This window comes from Chaetomium strumarium, assembly GCF_033439665.1.
Source record: "Chaetomium strumarium strain CBS 333.67 chromosome Unknown B0T15scaffold_2, whole genome shotgun sequence".
Classification (NCBI taxonomy): Eukaryota; Fungi; Ascomycota; class Sordariomycetes; order Sordariales; family Chaetomiaceae; genus Chaetomium; species Chaetomium strumarium.
The window spans coordinates 3,913,338-3,928,945 of record NW_026944430.1 but is presented as its reverse complement, the minus strand read 5'-3'; the positions used below and the strand labels follow the sequence as shown (position 1 = coordinate 3,928,945).

The 15,608-nt window shown below is 57.2% G+C and overlaps 6 protein-coding genes across 6 annotated transcripts; 3 read left to right on the top strand and 3 right to left on the bottom strand.

The window, feature by feature from the left end:
• Nucleotides 1-457: 457 nt before the first annotated feature.
• On the bottom strand, nucleotides 458-2,842 carry B0T15DRAFT_124271 (armadillo-type protein). Its single transcript, XM_062861676.1, has 3 exons — nucleotides 2,514-2,842; nucleotides 1,728-2,237; nucleotides 458-1,659 (listed from the first exon to the last, which is right to left on the bottom strand). The coding sequence occupies exons 1-3, from the start codon at nucleotides 2,745-2,747 to the stop codon at nucleotides 760-762; spliced, it is 1,644 nt and encodes a 547-aa protein (XP_062724746.1). The 5' UTR covers nucleotides 2,748-2,842; the 3' UTR covers nucleotides 458-759.
• A 336-nt stretch (nucleotides 2,843-3,178) lies between these two features.
• B0T15DRAFT_525790 (uncharacterized protein) lies at nucleotides 3,179-5,699 on the top strand. Its single transcript, XM_062868869.1, has 2 exons — nucleotides 3,179-3,570; nucleotides 3,627-5,699. The coding sequence occupies exons 1-2, from the start codon at nucleotides 3,399-3,401 to the stop codon at nucleotides 5,525-5,527; spliced, it is 2,073 nt and encodes a 690-aa protein (XP_062724745.1). The 5' UTR covers nucleotides 3,179-3,398; the 3' UTR covers nucleotides 5,528-5,699.
• Nucleotides 5,700-9,789, bottom strand: B0T15DRAFT_411850 (uncharacterized protein). The gene is made up of 3 exons (XM_062865399.1): nucleotides 9,257-9,789; nucleotides 8,989-9,197; nucleotides 5,700-8,930 (listed from the first exon to the last, which is right to left on the bottom strand). The coding sequence occupies exons 1-3, from the start codon at nucleotides 9,702-9,704 to the stop codon at nucleotides 5,898-5,900; spliced, it is 3,690 nt and encodes a 1,229-aa protein (XP_062724744.1). The 5' UTR covers nucleotides 9,705-9,789; the 3' UTR covers nucleotides 5,700-5,897.
• Nucleotides 9,790-9,902: 113 nt separating this feature from the next.
• B0T15DRAFT_525787 (UreD urease accessory protein-domain-containing protein) lies at nucleotides 9,903-11,358 on the bottom strand. The gene has a single exon (XM_062868868.1). The coding sequence runs from the start codon at nucleotides 11,089-11,091 to the stop codon at nucleotides 10,102-10,104; it is 990 nt and encodes a 329-aa protein (XP_062724743.1). The 5' UTR covers nucleotides 11,092-11,358; the 3' UTR covers nucleotides 9,903-10,101.
• B0T15DRAFT_500695 (RNA polymerase III RPC4-domain-containing protein) lies at nucleotides 11,359-13,655 on the top strand. Its single transcript, XM_062867376.1, has 2 exons — nucleotides 11,359-11,918; nucleotides 11,990-13,655. The coding sequence occupies exons 1-2, from the start codon at nucleotides 11,456-11,458 to the stop codon at nucleotides 13,231-13,233; spliced, it is 1,707 nt and encodes a 568-aa protein (XP_062724742.1). The 5' UTR covers nucleotides 11,359-11,455; the 3' UTR covers nucleotides 13,234-13,655.
• On the top strand, nucleotides 13,650-15,505 carry B0T15DRAFT_565948 (uncharacterized protein; the record flags this gene model as incomplete). The annotated part of the gene is made up of 2 exons (XM_062870680.1): nucleotides 13,650-14,130; nucleotides 14,342-15,505. The coding sequence occupies exons 1-2, from the start codon at nucleotides 13,978-13,980 to the stop codon at nucleotides 15,503-15,505; spliced, it is 1,317 nt and encodes a 438-aa protein (XP_062724741.1). The 5' UTR covers nucleotides 13,650-13,977.
• Between the last annotated feature and the right edge of the window lie 103 nt (nucleotides 15,506-15,608).

Below are 15,608 nucleotides of genomic sequence, written 5' to 3'. Positions count from 1 at the left end.
GTCATGTTCAACGCCGTCGTGGTTGCATTGTGTCTGTCTGCGGAGCGAAGCTAGTGTATATGCCAGCGGCTCCTTGCATCCATCCTCTCATCAAAAACTTGCCTCGGCTGTCCATCGCCGCCGCCACTTGGCGGTGGCCAGTAGCCAAAGACTAGTATCCACGGCAACTATCCTCGTCATTGCGGCCATGCACTAGCAATGGCCGATTCCGAGCTGATACATGAGCCGGGGCCGTGCCATCCCTTGGTGGTCCGCTCCGCCGTCCCCGGCATGACGCGGTTTTCGCGTCCTCTCTTCTCGCCATCATCGTAGGGTAGGAGCTATCAAGCTACCATTCAGACCCTCTTCTTCCATCCTGCGCTGCTCATAAGACGCATCCGTGTATTCATCAGGCTGGAGCTATCAAGCTACCAAAGGACCTGGCCTCTCCCTCTATGCTGCTATTTCAGGTGTTGTTGATAGGACAAAATTAAATGGGTGAAGTTTGTTGGGATTGATGTGTCGGTGCTGATGGCCGTATCGTATTGTGTGGATGCGGGGTGTCAGCCTAAAACATAGACGTGCCGTGTCTTGCAAGTGGTCATGGGGACGCCGCGGTGCGACGGGAAATCCGGCTCTGCGTAGCCAAGCGACGCGAACAGCGGTTGGTGGCCCTCACACCAATGGATACCAAGGCGTTGGCCGAATCGAAAACAAGCCGCAACCTCAACTGGCCACCACCCTCAGGCCCTCTGCGTCCGTACTTGAACCGAGACGTCTTTACATATCCATCGACTCGGCGCCATTAGCACCGAAGTTGAAGCCGCCCTGCTGAGCCCCGTTCGCGGCGCCGAAGCCAAACTGCTGGGTCTGGCCCATAGCATCATCGGCAGCCTCGTCCTCGTCCGAGAAGTACTTTTCAATGATGTTGTACGCCTTCATGTAGATCTCCTCATTTGCGTTCGTCTGGCAATCGTGGATCTTCTCCATGCCACCGCACTCCTCGATGAACAGAGCGAACCGGTTGACTTGGTCGGTCTCTCCCGCAGCCTGCTTGTCGAGCTCCCCAACCTTGAGGATGTTCTCGAGGCCGTCCAGTGCAACCTGGATGATCTTGTTGTCGGGGCATGAGAGAAGGTCGCAAAGAGGCTTGATGCAGCCTTGGGCAACCAGGTAGCGGATCTGCTCAGGCTTCTGCAGGCCACCCGAGGTGGCGTTGCTGATCGCCCAGCATGCCTCCTTACGAGTCTTGAGGTCGCCGTGTTGCAGCAGATGAATGAGAGGAGGGATGATGTTGGCGTCGATGACGGCCTGGATCTGGGCGGAATTTCCGGCTGTGATGTTAGAGATGGTCCAGCAGGCCTCCTTGCGGATGCCATCCTTGTTGGAGCCCAGGAGGGAGAGCAGGCACGGCAGCGCTCCGCAGTTGATGATGACTTGGGTCTGCACATCGTCGCCTGTGACGATGTTGCCGACCGAGCGGAGTGCGGGGGTCTGCACTGAGGTCGACGCGTGCATCAGCAGCTCAACGAGCCGGCGGGGGATACCAGCTTCGATGACTGCCTGAATCTTGTCATTGGAACCGTCCGACAAGTACGAAATGGCCCAGCACGCATCAATCAGCACCTCATCATCCAGTGAATACACGAGCTTAGCGAGTATAGGAAGTGCCGGCTGGATCTGTGGAGCATCATCAGTATCACGTGACAAGATAAACGATAAGGGTCCAAAAGGAGGGGTAGATTTACGGTATTCCAATCAGGCTGCGGTGTCTTGCCACGGCAGAAGTTGCTCAGAGTCCATGTCGCATTCCGGAGCATGCTGAGCTTGCGGCTTTCACCGAGGAGGTTGAGCAGGGGCCGAAGGGCCCCTTGGGCCAGCACGTAATCTCTGCATTGAGGGCTGTCACCAGCGATATTGCCAAGGGCCCAGACCGCCTGTTCACGGACATCGGGCTCGGGGCTGTTGAGAAGCTCGACGAATATCGGCACAGCACCTGCTTCGATGACCACCTGGGTCTGTGTGGCTGAGCCGGAAGCGATGTTGGTGAGGGCCCAAGCGGCTTCGAATTGGACGAGCGTGTGGGGTGAACGCAGGAACTCGACGAAACGGCTCACAACGCCGGTCTTGATGACCTCTTCGATGGGAGGATTGCGCTCTTTACTGAGCAACTTGCGGAACTTTGTCGTGGCCTGGATCTGGAGGTCAACCTGGTCTGAGAACACGCCGGCGACCATCTGCGGGAGGTCCTCATTGAGCTGCACATCTTAGGTTAGCATCTGGCGAATGCGTGATAGATGGGCGTAATAAAGAAAATCAAGGGAAAGAAAGGGCGAATTCGTCTTGATTGTATTGCTGCAGAATGCTGTGATACAATCCGTGCTAAGGTTCGCGGAAGTAGTGCCGGTGACCACAGCAGACGGCGGGGTGCAAGGTGGGGGTGGAGGACCCAAGACGCCGCGCCTTCCAACATGTGGACGAGGGGACAAATGTTGACGACTTGCAGTAATGGGATGGATAGTAAATTCACATACCTGAGACTCGCTTGTGGGATTCTCATCGTCGCTATCGGGCGCAGCGCCCAAAGAGGCACCCGGCCGGTTCTCACCGGAGCCGATACCACGGCGCTTGGCCAAGTTCTCCTCGCGCTTCGCTTTGCGGATCTCTACCTGTGCCTCCTCACGACGGCGACGCAGCTCTTCAGGCTTGAATGTGCTTTTCGCCTTGAACTGCGTGCGCCGATGCTCGGGGATGTACCGGTCGGCCATGGTTGCAACGAGACGTCAACGACAGGCGTTGAAAGCTAGAGGACGAGGAGGGGAGGGGTCGAGGGACCAGAATCAACGCTGCTGGAGCCCTGGTTGTGATGTCAATACAAGGTAGACGTTAATGCGGAATGTCCTAGAGTCGCAGCGGAGCAAGCAAGCAATGGACGTCGTAGCCCTGCGTATTGGCGGGGTCAGGTACAGGTCGGTGGAAGGAGTTTTGTTGTTTTGGGGCAATGAAAGAGAATTTGGAAACAGCCACTGCAGAAACTGAAAGCGAACTGGGCCTTTGGTCCTTCCCGCTTGAGGATGACGGCGCCCCACCAAAGCCGATATTAGCGGCAGCTGATTGGGGCTCGAGTAGACAAAACCCTGCAAGTGCGCACGGTCCCTGGCTGCTTCTATCATCTCAACACGCCAAGCTCCCATGGCGATGAAGTCGCGGCCAGGTGCAGTGGCGTTTCTATTTTAACGCGTTCCTGCGGGCTCAGCAACGCGTGGTGGACAATGAAACCAGACTGACATCGACCAACGGACGCTCCAAACTTCAGCCAGGCGGCAGTCCACAGTCTGCCCCCTTCCGGGACCTTTTCTTCTTTAGAACTTTCATTTCATAACTCATTTTCTTTCTGCTCTCTTTCTGGCCTGCCTAGCATGTCTGCCAGAGGTTGGCGTAAGGGTGGCCGAGATGCTACCCCGCAGGATCCGCTAGAACCGCCTCTCCCTGCGAAACTCACTGAACTCCGGGCCTTGCAAGTAGGGAATCTCGTCAACGTCATCGGGCTGGTAAAAGATTGGCGACGCCCAATTAACACCCGTAGTAAGGGTGAGTTGCAGCGCCCGTGCAGTTTTAATTTACAGCTCGGCTGACTACATTGGGAGACTGGAAATCCGAGATCGAAGTGTATGACCTCTCGACTGCGGATGGCGTCAAGTTCACCATATTCTGGCCAGAGCACGAGCACCCGGATGTTGGGGCTGGTGATGTTCTCCTCATCATCAGCGCGAAGGTGCAGAACCGTCCAGATCGCGGACTGCAGGAGCGCCCATCCTTGATCACCCACATAACCACATCAGTATATGTTTACTCGGCTTCCAACATTCCGAAGCCACCACAGTCGGCCCAACCCACTGTAGCCCTTGGGAAACGGGACCGTGGCTTTCCCACGGCCGAGCAGAACAGATATGTCTCGTACCTCTTTCACAAGGTGGACAAAACATGCCTCTCAGAAGAGCATGAGTTCAAGGTGCGGGCGGAGCAGTCCCTAAATGTCAAGAACAAATTCCGCCAGCTCAAGGACGTCGACGAAGGCAGGTTTTGCGATCTGATCGCCCAAGTTGTGACGGAACCTTACGGAATCGGCGTCGTAACTCTCTACGTATCCGACTATACCGAAAATGCGAAGTTCTACAATGAACAGTCGCAGCCATCGTCGGAACCCGTCGATGACCCGTATGGCTATACTTCAGGCGGCGTTAGCGTGCCCAGGAAGAAATGGATTGGGCCCTATGGGAAAATGTCCCTTCAAATCACCTGCTATGAACCACACGCCAATGCTATCCGCGAGGAAGTGAAGGTCGGGGACTGGGTGGAGTTGCGCAATGTCCGGATCAAGTATGGTCACGACGGAAAAAACCTGGAAGGCGTGATGCATGAGGAGAGGAATCTTGATCCTTCCAGAGTCAACGTGAGGGTTCTCGAAGCAACCGACGGGGAGACTATAGACCCGAGGTTGAAGGAGGCAATCCGCCGATGTCGCGATTACCATAAAAACAGGAAGCAGCAGCTAAAAGACATCAAATCTGCTCAAGCTGCTGGCCTAAAGCGCAAAGGCTCCCAGTCGAACTCGGCGCAGCCCGGAAAACGCCAGCTGAACGCGAAGGAGCGGCGCAAGCTTCTTCGACAGGCGCCGCGCGACGCTCAGGAGCAGCAAGCCCAGGAGCAGCAAGCCAAGGAGCAGCAAGCCAAGGAGAGACTCGATGACGACGGAGCGTGCCTTGAGCTTAACGACCTAATAACCTGCGAGAAGCACGACGTGCCATTTTCCACCGTAGAGTCAATGGTTAAACCCTACATATTCCAGACGACGGTGGACAATGAGAGCGTCGCACTCCCTCTACCTTTCATCTGCGCCAAGTATATGGCGCGTCTCAGGGTAGTCGATTACTTTCCCCCATCCCTAGAGGATTTCGCTCGCAGCCGCAAACTTACAGACTTCGATGTACTCTCTGACAATGAGGATGATGGTGACAGTTCGTCTCCATCATCATCATCATCCGGCGACGACGAAGACAGCCCCGGCCGCAACCGTACTTGGGAGTGGCTGTTTGCCCTACGGCTCGAAGATGTGGAGCCTCCTAGCACAGAGGCCACTTCCGGCCCGCGTCCACGCCTCTGGGCCTATGTCAACAACGCCGAGGCACAGTGTCTTACGGGTCTGAACGCGACTGACCTCCGGCGAGACCCGGAAACGCTTCGACAGTTTCGTCAGGCCATGTCTATACTATGGGGCAATTTGGAGGAGCACAAGGCACGCAAGATGGGGAAAGGGCAAACGGCGGGAACGAGCGAGAAGCGTCCTACACGGCGCGGTAAAAACGCACAACTTCTAGAGAGGCCTCCTCTCAACTCCGACGGGGAAGACGTGGTGGACGAGGAGGAGCCACTCTCCAACAAGCCGTTTGCCTGTTGCATCAAGCAGTATGGCATTCCAATACCTGACGACGACGGACGAAAATGGCAGAGATGTTTTGGGCTGTTCGGCACCAAGATTTGCAGCTGAGGGCTTAGAGTAGAGTATTGCAAGATTATGGGTTGTGCATCATCTAAGGTACCGGTATGCAAGCACATCCTAACGCAGTCGTTACCGAGCAAAAGTTATTCATTCATATTCCATAGCCGTAACCTCATTCATAGCATACATAAGAAAAACACGGGCTATTAACCACGCAACAAACAAGACGACAACCGTGCGGAACGTGAGGAAAGAACTCCGTAGGCGAGCGAATAGCAATTATTTGGTATGGACAGAAACGAGAGTCAACCCTATTCATCAAGCCATCCTCATCATAGACAAATACACCGCTATCAACCCTTGCGCGACGAAAGCGAAGGGAAAGCCATAAAGATGAAATTTTGCATCCATCACCTCCTCAGTCTCCTATTACAGAATCCTCATCCTCGTCCATCTTATCGCCTCCCCCGCCACCATCACCACCACCGTCCTCCTCTTCTTCCTCATCCTCGATGGGATCATCCAACAGCTCTCTCCTCCTCAGATCCTCCATCGACCCCTCCTCCGGCTCGGGCTCAGGCTCCGCGTCCTCAATCTCAGATAACTCCGACTCATCGTCCTCGGCGACCACAACCTCTTCACTCAGCGCGTGTCTCTTCTTCCCGGCAGCCGCCGCCGCGGCAGAACCACTACCTCCACCTCCAGCCCCGGATTGCTGCTGCTGCTGGTGCTGCTTCCCCGTCTTAGACCTAGATTTATTACCAGCCTTCTTCTTACTCGCCGCCCCCACACCAGCCGCGACACGCTCCCTCAATTTCGCCTCGTCCAGATACGCCAGCGTCTCGCGCAGGTTAGGCCCCAGCTTGGTCTGGTTGCGCACCATCCTCCGCCGGAGCTTGCCCGCCTGCGGGCCGACGTGGTCTACCATCTTGGCCAGGATGGCGAGCACCAGCTTGCCCGCTAGCTCGCACAGCGCCCGCTCCAGCTTCAGTTCCTTCCCCTTGCGCTCCGTCGGCGTCAGGTTGGCCTCGGCCTCGGCCTCGTCCTCGTCGATCTCGTCATCATCGTCGTCGTCGCCGCCGGGGATCTGGTCGACGGGGCCTTCGTCCTCGGCCGGGTCGTTGAGGGTGCGCTTCGAGATGCGGGCGTAGGCGCGCTCGGCGGCGTTGTAGATCTCGATGAGCTCGTTTGTGAGGCCTGGCTGGATCGGTTCGAAGAGGGGCTCCAACAGGGAGAGATAGCCTTCCGTTTGGTCGGATGGGGGTTGTTGCTTGACGGCTTCGCGTAGGGAGGCTAAGAGCACGTGCAGGTCGCAGAGGGCGCCGGTGGCGAAGAGGCGCAGGTCGTCGTTGGTGCCGCGCGAGGAGAGCGTCCAGATGAGGTTGTTAGCGTAGCTCTTGCGGAGGGTGGCGAGCCGCTCGACGATCAGGGCGGGGATGTCCGTGTTGGACTGCACCGAGCTGAGAAGGGTCCGGACTTTCCACATGAAGTAGAAGTGGGATGCTTGGATAGCGTACGAGACGGCCTCATCCTCGAGGTCGTCGAGCGCCTCGTCGACCTGCTCTAGCTTTCCGCGGTGGACTGTCCGAGTGAGGAGTTCGATTACGGGATTGGATGAGTCTTCGGACTGGCCCGGTGCTTCGAGCACTTCGACGCAGTCGGCGATGCTTGAGAGCTTGCTGACCTTGAGAAGGATGCTGCCCAGCTGGGTGATGGGTGGGGCCTCCATATTGCCGCGATCCCGGAGCTCGTAAGTCTTGTCGAAATGCCTGAGCGCGTTGCCCACCGTTTGCCACAGCTCCGAGATCTTGTTATCTGTTATTTCCTCCAATTCGTCATACTTGCGGGCGTGCAAGAGTGCCGCGGTCGCTTCTGCGAGGACTCCCCTGTCGACATGTCTGTCGAACTGGGTGCAGATCTCATCTAGCAAGCGACTGTAAGTCGTTGAATCTTGGCGGAGCTGCTGGAATACATCCAGCGGTAGCGAATGCTCAAGTCGCAATACGATGACCGCAGTGCTGGCTTCGGCTCCGTACTTGTTCAAGAGGCGAGGGATAATACTAGCCAAATGCACTGCGGATTCTTCAGCGCCATCACCGGCATCCGGCCGTTGTTTCCTCCTGCTCCGGTCTCCATCTGGACCGGAAGCGAGGCTCAGCTTGACAGCAGATGCGAGGACCTCAAGAAGCACTGACTCCTCTCGGCCGTCCGGCGCCACGGCGGTTTTGAGCGCTGCCTCGCTCGACTTGCGCTTCGCTGCTGATTTTGACTTGGTGCTTGTCGTGTGATCATAGAGCAGATAACCAGACAACAGCTCCCAGTTCTTGACCTGATCGATCTTCTCGTAAAGGACCTGGGAGGCGAGCGAGATACGGGTCTCTGGCGCCACTGCCTGAACCATCTCGGTGGCAACATCCAGACCTCGAACCGGCAACGTCTGGTTCTCTTCTTCTAGCTGCGCATCGTATGCGGCCAACAGCTCGGCGAGGCATTTGATACTAATCCAGTCTCTTCGTGGAGAAAAGTAGTCGTCCTCTTCATCGTCACCAAACAGCTCGTCTACCGCATCACTGCCACCCATCTCCTCGACTTTCGTCTCGATCGAGTCATTGACGCAACCGGCAAAGAAATCGATGACAGCTCTCCGTACACGCAGCTCCGAGTCGAAAACCAATCGGCCAATCGAGTCGACTTCGTCAGGCACCAGCATTCCCTTGTCTTTGAGGATTTGGATGACGGAGATAGCGGCAACGCGGACGCTGACGTCGGCATCCTTGGTGGCCATCTCCACCAAGCGCGGTCTGAAGCGGTCAATGAAGTGGCCCAGCTTCTCGGCATCGCGCTTGAATATCCGGGAAAGCTGCTTGAGCACTTCGTGCCTCGTTTGTGGCGTAATGTCGGACAGCATCCAGCCCAGGTATCGCAGATACTCGGGTTCCATGAAGAAGGTGGGAAGGTGCCATATCCAAGTGCCAAGGGCCTCGACACACTCGGTCCGGATTTTGGCGTCAATGTCACGGTATCGATGGACAAATACAGTTTCGAAAAAGTCAGTAATCTGCTCCTGGACAAGCTGACGGTTCTGTTCGGCTTCCTCTAGGTTCTTCTGGATCAGGGCCAGTCTTTCCTTGTTCTTCCCCTTACGGCTCTTCTCGGCGTCAACCTGCTGTGTCATCTTGGTGATCCGGTCATCGAGCTTCTTAGCCACTTCGACCAGAGCGGCCTCCATTGCCAGCGCGACAGTGGTCGCCGTGTGTCGGAACGGCCGCAGGGTCGACGAAGACATGGACGCCACCCATCTCGCAATGTTCTCCATCAATGCGCTGTCCTTGTAAAGAACGTCAGTCTCGTGCAGAACAGTCACGAGAGACTTGAAGAAGCCGATCAACAGGTCGCGAAACGGCTTGGTAGTCTTGCCCCTGGAAATCAGGGGATAGTCTGTAATTCCCTCCTGGAACAATCGCTATTAGCACAGCGGCGCATCTCCGAGAGATGCGTGCGCAACCTACCTCGGCGTAGACATTCTGTAGGTCTGCGAGCCGGTTGGAACAGTTCTCTGGGTCTCGAATATCGTCTTGCGTGACCTGCTGGTCGCAGCCGGCAGACTGGAGAATGCAGTTTACAAGATCGGTAACGGCGGCAGTGTCGTCGGCCTGGTACTTGTGATACCACTCCGTCGCGACCTTGTCTGAAGGGTCTCCAGAGCCGAAGATATCGGCTACGCGGCGAGCGTTAGCATTACACGAGCGGAACAGGACCTTTCGGGGCGGCACCTACCATAAAGCCCGTCCCCCTCTCGCTGAGTAACCGCAATCCTGACAGTCTTCTTCGGGCGACTTGGTAGATGCGCAGTATGGGCGGGCTCGTGGGTTGGCGCGTCGCCGTTTATTTTGGGCTTCTTCGCAGCGGGTTTTCTTGCTTTTGCTGGCTGCGACGAGGACTTCTTCTTCTTCGCTGTGCGCCGGGGTTCCTCGGCCGCCGAGTCGTCGGCCTCTTCGTTGTCGCCGTCGCTGGCCTCATCCATCTCATCGGGCGACTCGTTCTCTGCATCCTCCTCGTCGTTCTGGGCGTTTCGCTTGCGCTTGCTTGCGCTGGGCGCATCTGGGGTGAACTTCGCGGGTGCCTTTGTGACGCGTCCAGAGCGGCGCGCAGTGGAAGCGGGAGCGGGAGAGCTCGCAGCGGTATTGGATGATGTCTCCATGAGTGGCGGTCGTTCAGATGACATTACATTGATTGCGCGGATGAAAAGCCCATGGGCGGAGAGGCGTCCGGTTGCTTTAGTCGTTTCTAGGCAACTGACGCGTCGAGAGGGACCGTGCAAATCGCCAGATTATTTTGGCGAATTGGCGCCCCCACTCTTGTCCAACCCAAAACTGCTAAGGGTCAGGTATCCACCGCGCAGCGCATCACCATGCAGTTATCGGGGTATATCCGCCTTGACGAGCCAGTACATTTTATGCAGTGGTATGAATTGTTGGTCAGCAAACAACTGTATATACAAATAGTAGTTGCAGGCGGGAGAAAAATCTTCAATCTTTGTTTTTCACAATCGTTCTGAATATAAAGCTCAGACCGCGTGGGGGAGCCGGGTTTCTTGTTTTGTTTATTCAACGGCACTCCAGTCATTTTACGCACATCAACGCTTGCTCCCCGAAGTGTCGTGAAATGCTCCCCTCTCTCGTAAGCATAGAACCGATCCAAAGTCGACCAGCTTCAACTGTAGGAGCTCCGAACTTGACAACAACGCAACCCCTGACATTAGCCGCAGACCAGAGCAGCTTGCTCTCCTTTTCCATCCCAAGCCTCTGGGCACGCCACTGTTCCCGCGGCGACAGAAGGGCATCAGCCTCCTTCTTCATGTCGTCGCTCCGCCAGTCTCGTGCTCCCAGTCGTGGAAGGGCAGCAAACTCCGCCAGGAAGAACTCGCCCAGGGCTTTCATTAATGGTCCGCGCAACACTAGCGTCCCGATCACGCCCAGCCCATGCATTGACTCGCGCAGGACAGGCAGCTGAGGGTGGGCCCGACTGCTGTCAAGGATAACAGCGTCTCTCACAAGCAGCCGATCCTGCGCTGTTTGACCGTTCGCAACCGTCCAGACCTCGTTGCAACCGACCCAGCTGACGAAGCTCCAGTCCTCTCCACGCGCATAACGCCCCTGAGTGACCCAGTCCAGGAGACATAGGGAAGCATTTTGCGCCAGCCGAAATGTCTGGATCTGCTCATAGACACTAGCCTCAAACGGCTGAACAGGGTCTGGCAGCAGACAGACAGCGGCGTCAGCTGCGATGCTGACACGCATCCTCTGCCTGGTGACAATGTCCCGCGTGGGCGACTTGAAGATCTTGGTGTGGCCCTGCGTGGCAAGACTCAGCCTGGCGCCGGTCTTCACGTCGATGGACAGGTCGACTTGATCTCCGCCAACAAGGCCCCCGCCGTATGATAATATGAAGACCAAGGCACTCTTGGTCTCGGGCGGGCGCATGGGCGTGATGAGCTTGAGTGGATACTGATATGTGAAAGCCTCGAGCCCTGAAATGCCCTCAGGAAGGAGCCGGACGACAATGCGCCCCTCCCCGGCGGCAGAGGAGGATTTGGGAAACGGTGAGTCCATGGCGCTTGTCACCTCATGCCGGCTTATCTGGGGGCATTGGGATAGGAGGTATGGGATGAAGAGTGACCGCCCAGATGTGATGCGATTAGAGGTGTTAACCACATTCCCGTCAAACGCCGACTTATGTAGGGGGCCCGGGAGTGCCAAGACTTAAATCGCGATAACGGACCTTAATGGTTACGTTATCGAGATCCGCGCCCCGCACTTACGCTCAGACCCCTGCTGCAGAGTCACCGTTACGTTGGTGGGGCAAGTTCAGAAATGCAACACCCAAATAGAACTTCAGTTTCCATTCAGTTATCCATTCCACTTTGTGAGATTCAAGATTCGCACTCTCCAAAACCAGCCCGCTAGTCAGTCACAGATGCCACCAAAGGCAGCAACCAGAGGGAGGGGTCGGGGCCGCAGTGCAGCCGGTTCTGCTGCTTCCCGCAATGCGGTGCAAGCTTCAGAAGCCGAGTCGAGCCCCGCGACGGCGGCTGGAGCGGCCAATCCCGCGGCGCCGGCGCCCGTTCCCGTGATGGTAGCATCTTCATCTGAACCGGCTTCCGCGGCATCTTCCAGATTACCCAGCAGCACACCAGCACCAACCTCTTCCAGCCGCGGCAAGTTCAAGCCGAAGGGTGTTCGCCGCAGTGAAGCCGAGCGCGCTCGCCTCGCTGAGGAACAGTTGAAGTTACAAGAACAGAGGAATGCGGAGGAGGCGCGGCGACTAGCACGCCTCAATCGCGGGCGAGGTCGAGGCCGGGGTCGAGGTCGCGGAGGGCTTCTACGTGGGGGCCTGCGGACTTCAGCTGCTGCTGGACCGTTGGCGGCTGGTATGAGTTGTAAGTTATTGACCTTCTCATCCCATATCAGTCGCCGTACTGCATGGGTCATCCACTAATAGCATGGGCAGTTGGTGGAGGTGGTCCGTCAGGTTCAGGTGGCTACGCATTCGCATCCGGCTCAGGTTCCGGCTCCGGCTTCGTTAAGCGCGAGGGCGAAGTAAAAGGGGAGAAGGGCGCTTACGGAACATCCATCATCGACAACAGCAGGATCAACGCAGATTTGCTCTACAACTACGTCGAAATCTCAGACGAGGAAGATGGCGCCTCGATCACATCGACCAAGAAAAAGAAGAAGCCGATCATGCCCATGGGTATCCGGCGCGTGGAACATAAGGAAGAGGGAGTTACCATGACAACAGCCGCTGAAATCGAGGCCCAGGAAAAGGCAGGTGGCGTCGAGGAAGAATCGGATGAGGAGAGTCTGTTTGTCGAGGGAGCTACCGTCGGGGAAACGGAAGAGTCAGCTAAGGACGACGGCGTTCCGGACGCGGCGCATACTCGCAACAACGTCAGCATCAAGAGGGAAGAGGGCGAAGAGGGCGCAATGGACTTGGATGAGACACTCGCAATCATCAAGGCGCCTGACTCGCCCGAGCTCAATAAGAGCGAGCTCAAGAAGGCGCCCAGTGGGGAGCAGAAGCCTAAGAAGTCATCTGCGCCCAAGGATGCTGAGGCCGAGATCATCGCGGAGGAGCTCCAGCAGATGCTCGGTCTGTTTACAGTCCAAGACGATAACATCTCCGCCGAAAACGGAACGGCAACCAATGCGGCGCTAGAAGGCCACATGTTCCTCTTCCAGTTTCCGCCCGTGCTCCCGCCGTTGAAGGTCGTCCCGCGCGAGAGCGATGGCACGTCGACAAACCCAAACCCGGTCAAGGCGGAGCCGGACGACGATGTTGTGATGCTAAACCAGTCCCCTGTCAACATCGACCTCACTGCAGACACTGACAGCAAGGTCAAGACCGAGGAAGACGGTGAGGAGAATGAGGATGGCGAAGGCCAAGGCAAAGAGAAGGAAGACGAGCTCAAGGAAGGAGGTTTCCTCGGCAACCTGATCGTACGCAAGTCGGGCAAGGTCGAGCTCAGCTACGGCGGGCTGACCATGACGATGATGCCGGGCATCCAGACGAATTTCCTGTCGACGGCGGCGCTGATCGAGCATGCGGATGTGAAGCCCAATGACCCGACGCAGATGGCGGGAGTCGCATATGGCATGGGCAAGATTCAGGGCACGTTCACGCTGGCACCAAAATGGGGCGATGAGGACGACTGGGTGGTGGATCCCCAGGAACTAGAGACTCCCGAGGAGTAGGTAGCCGTTGGAGATTATGGCAGGGCGGAGAGAGAAAAGCCTCTCTCTTGAGTTCCTATGGACACGTTCTATCCAGTCGGGATATTAAAACATGTCTCGCGACTGTACCGATGGCTGGATATAGTACATACGATATCAGGGGTCACGACTCACGAGGGCCAGAGACTTCGCAGAAGTAAAAAACTGATAGACGGATGGTGTACGGACTAGATACCCTAAAAAAGGTTGGAAAAGGATCTGCTGAGGGTAGGCAAACCAGCTGTCCCCTGACTCCCCTTCCCAATTTACGTCAGCCGCTGGTTTGTGTTGATGGGCCGGTTACGTGCAGCGGCGAATGCAGACGGGATGCAGCTTCTCCGGGACAATCGTAGATCCAGCCAGCACCCGAACTCTTTTGCCGCCTCGGCGCAATCAACCGAGACGCACGGCAGCGGTCTCCCCGCGTTTGCAAGCCGGGGACTTCTAAGTTCCCCGCCTTTTCCACTCGATGTCGGGTTCCGCCGCGCCGAAGCGCCGAAGCGCCGACTTCCCGGAAAGCTGGGGTCGGGTGCTGAAGGCTTTTATATGCGATAACTGCCACTGAGCGTGATGTTGTGTTGCAGGGAAAGGAGGCAGTCGCGATGCCTTTGGGTTCCTTAACAGGCATGCATGGTCCTTGGTTGATCTTGACTTCCTGAACTACGCGCTGTGACGACATTGATACCTACCAACTAGGTGTTCTGCACAGTGTACGAACCACTTCAGATGGATGAACAGGTCAACGACGATGAGGGGATACACCTCGTCATCATCGGCGCCGGACTGGCGGGTTTGAGCGCGGCGCTGTCGACCAAGTTGGCAAACCCTGCACATCGGGTGACGATCTTGGAGGCCGTGAGGGAGTTGCAGGAAGTTGGGGTGAGTGTCCCCGAGAGCAAGCTCACGATGTTGTTACGACCCCTTTCCTCGATTGTCACACCTCGTCTCACCTTAAATTCAACCCATTTCAACTCAGACCACACTCCTGACCAACAATACCTACCCCCCTGCCAGCCTTGAATCAGGACCAAGATGCTCTTCCGAAATGAAAATCCCCACAAGATAGTGCAAAACTAAAACCCTCTCTTAGGCCGGCCTCCAAATCACCCCGAACGGCACCCGCCTCCTCTCGGCCTGGGGCCTCACGCCCACGCTCGCGCCGCTCGCCGCCGTGCCGACCTCGCTCTCGGTGCGCCGCTACGACGGCACCAAGCTGCTGGCCCACGAGCCCGCGCTGCAGGACCAGATGCACGCGCGCTACGGCCACCCCTTCTGGGACGTGCACCGCGTGGACCTGCAACAAGCCATGGTCGCGCGGTGCAGGTCGCTCGGGGTCAGCATCCGCCTCGGCGCGCGCGCCGTAGGCGTCGACTTCGAGGCCGCGCGCGTCCACCTGCTCAACGGCAGCGCCGTGCAGGCCGACGCGGTCTTGCTGGCGGACGGCCTGTGGAGCGCGATCCGCCCGGCCTTTCTCGGCCGCCCCAGCCCCGCCATCCTGACGGGCGATCTCGCGTACCGGATTACCCTGCGCGCGGACGAGTTGGACGGGGAGGATGCCGAGGAGCTGCGGGCGTTTGTCAGGAATGCGACGGTCAATTTCTGGATCGGGCCCCGGGCGCATTGCGTCGGATATTCCGTCCGCGGCGGGGAGGTGTATAATCTTGTGTTTCTTTGTCCGGATGACTTACCTCGCGGGGTGGTCAAGCTGGAGGGGGATATGGACGAGATGAGGGAGAGGTTTAGGGATTGGGATCCGTTGTTGGGGAGATTCCTGAGGCAAGTTAAGGGGTTGGTGCATAAATGGAGGTTGATGTGGCTTGATGCGCTGCCTGAGTGGGCGAACGAGGAGGGCAGGTTCTTCATGGCGGGCGATTGCTGCCACCCGATGCTGCCCTACTTGGCTCAGGGGGCGAACTCGAGTCTGGAGGATGGTGCTGTGCTGGGGTCGTTGCTGGGAAGAGTGAGGAAGAGCGAGATGGAGAGGCAGCTGCCCTGTGTGTCGAAGCTGTACCAGAAGTTGAGGATGGAGAGGGGAAGGAGGATCCAGTTAGAGACGTTCAAGCAGAGGGACGATTCGCACATGGAGGATGGCGAGGCGCAGGAGAAGAGGGACGCGCTGATGGTGAGCATGCTGGGCAAGGAGCTCAAAGCGCCGTTCCCGAGTCGGTGGACATGTCCCGAAATTCAGCCCTTCTTGTACGGATATGATGCGTATGCCGAGGCGAAGAAGGCGTACGAGGAGAACCCGTTTTGAAAGCTAACAACGCTATCAGAGGGCCATTGGTACTTTCTTTTCTTCCCTTTTTACCCCCTTTTGGTCGGCGTTCCTGAGTTTCCCGGCCCTTGTGCTAAGCAGA

Bases quoted from the DNA above. Each gene is read 5' to 3' on its own strand.
- B0T15DRAFT_411850 (XM_062865399.1), bottom strand. From the start codon at position 9,704: ATGTCATCTGAACGACCGCCACTCATGGAGACATCATCCAATACCGCT. The intron at 9,198-9,256 runs GTAGGTGCCGCC...CTCGCCGCGTAG, and splicing joins AGAGGGGGACGGGCTTTATG to CCGATATCTTCGGCTCTGGA. The intron at 8,931-8,988 runs GTAGGTTGCGCA...CGATTGTTCCAG, and splicing joins TACAGAATGTCTACGCCGAG to GAGGGAATTACAGACTATCC.
- B0T15DRAFT_525787 (XM_062868868.1), bottom strand. From the start codon at position 11,091: ATGGACTCACCGTTTCCCAAATCCTCCTCTGCCGCCGGGGAGGGGCGC.
- B0T15DRAFT_500695 (XM_062867376.1), top strand. From the start codon at position 11,456: ATGCCACCAAAGGCAGCAACCAGAGGGAGGGGTCGGGGCCGCAGTGCA. The intron at 11,919-11,989 runs GTAAGTTATTGA...TAGCATGGGCAG, and splicing joins GTTGGCGGCTGGTATGAGTT to TTGGTGGAGGTGGTCCGTCA.
- B0T15DRAFT_525790 (XM_062868869.1), top strand. From the start codon at position 3,399: ATGTCTGCCAGAGGTTGGCGTAAGGGTGGCCGAGATGCTACCCCGCAG. The intron at 3,571-3,626 runs GTGAGTTGCAGC...CTACATTGGGAG, and splicing joins AATTAACACCCGTAGTAAGG to ACTGGAAATCCGAGATCGAA.
- B0T15DRAFT_124271 (XM_062861676.1), bottom strand. From the start codon at position 2,747: ATGGCCGACCGGTACATCCCCGAGCATCGGCGCACGCAGTTCAAGGCG. The intron at 2,238-2,513 runs GTATGTGAATTT...TAAGATGTGCAG, and splicing joins ATCCCACAAGCGAGTCTCAG to CTCAATGAGGACCTCCCGCA. The intron at 1,660-1,727 runs GTAAATCTACCC...GATGCTCCACAG, and splicing joins CGCAGCCTGATTGGAATACC to ATCCAGCCGGCACTTCCTAT.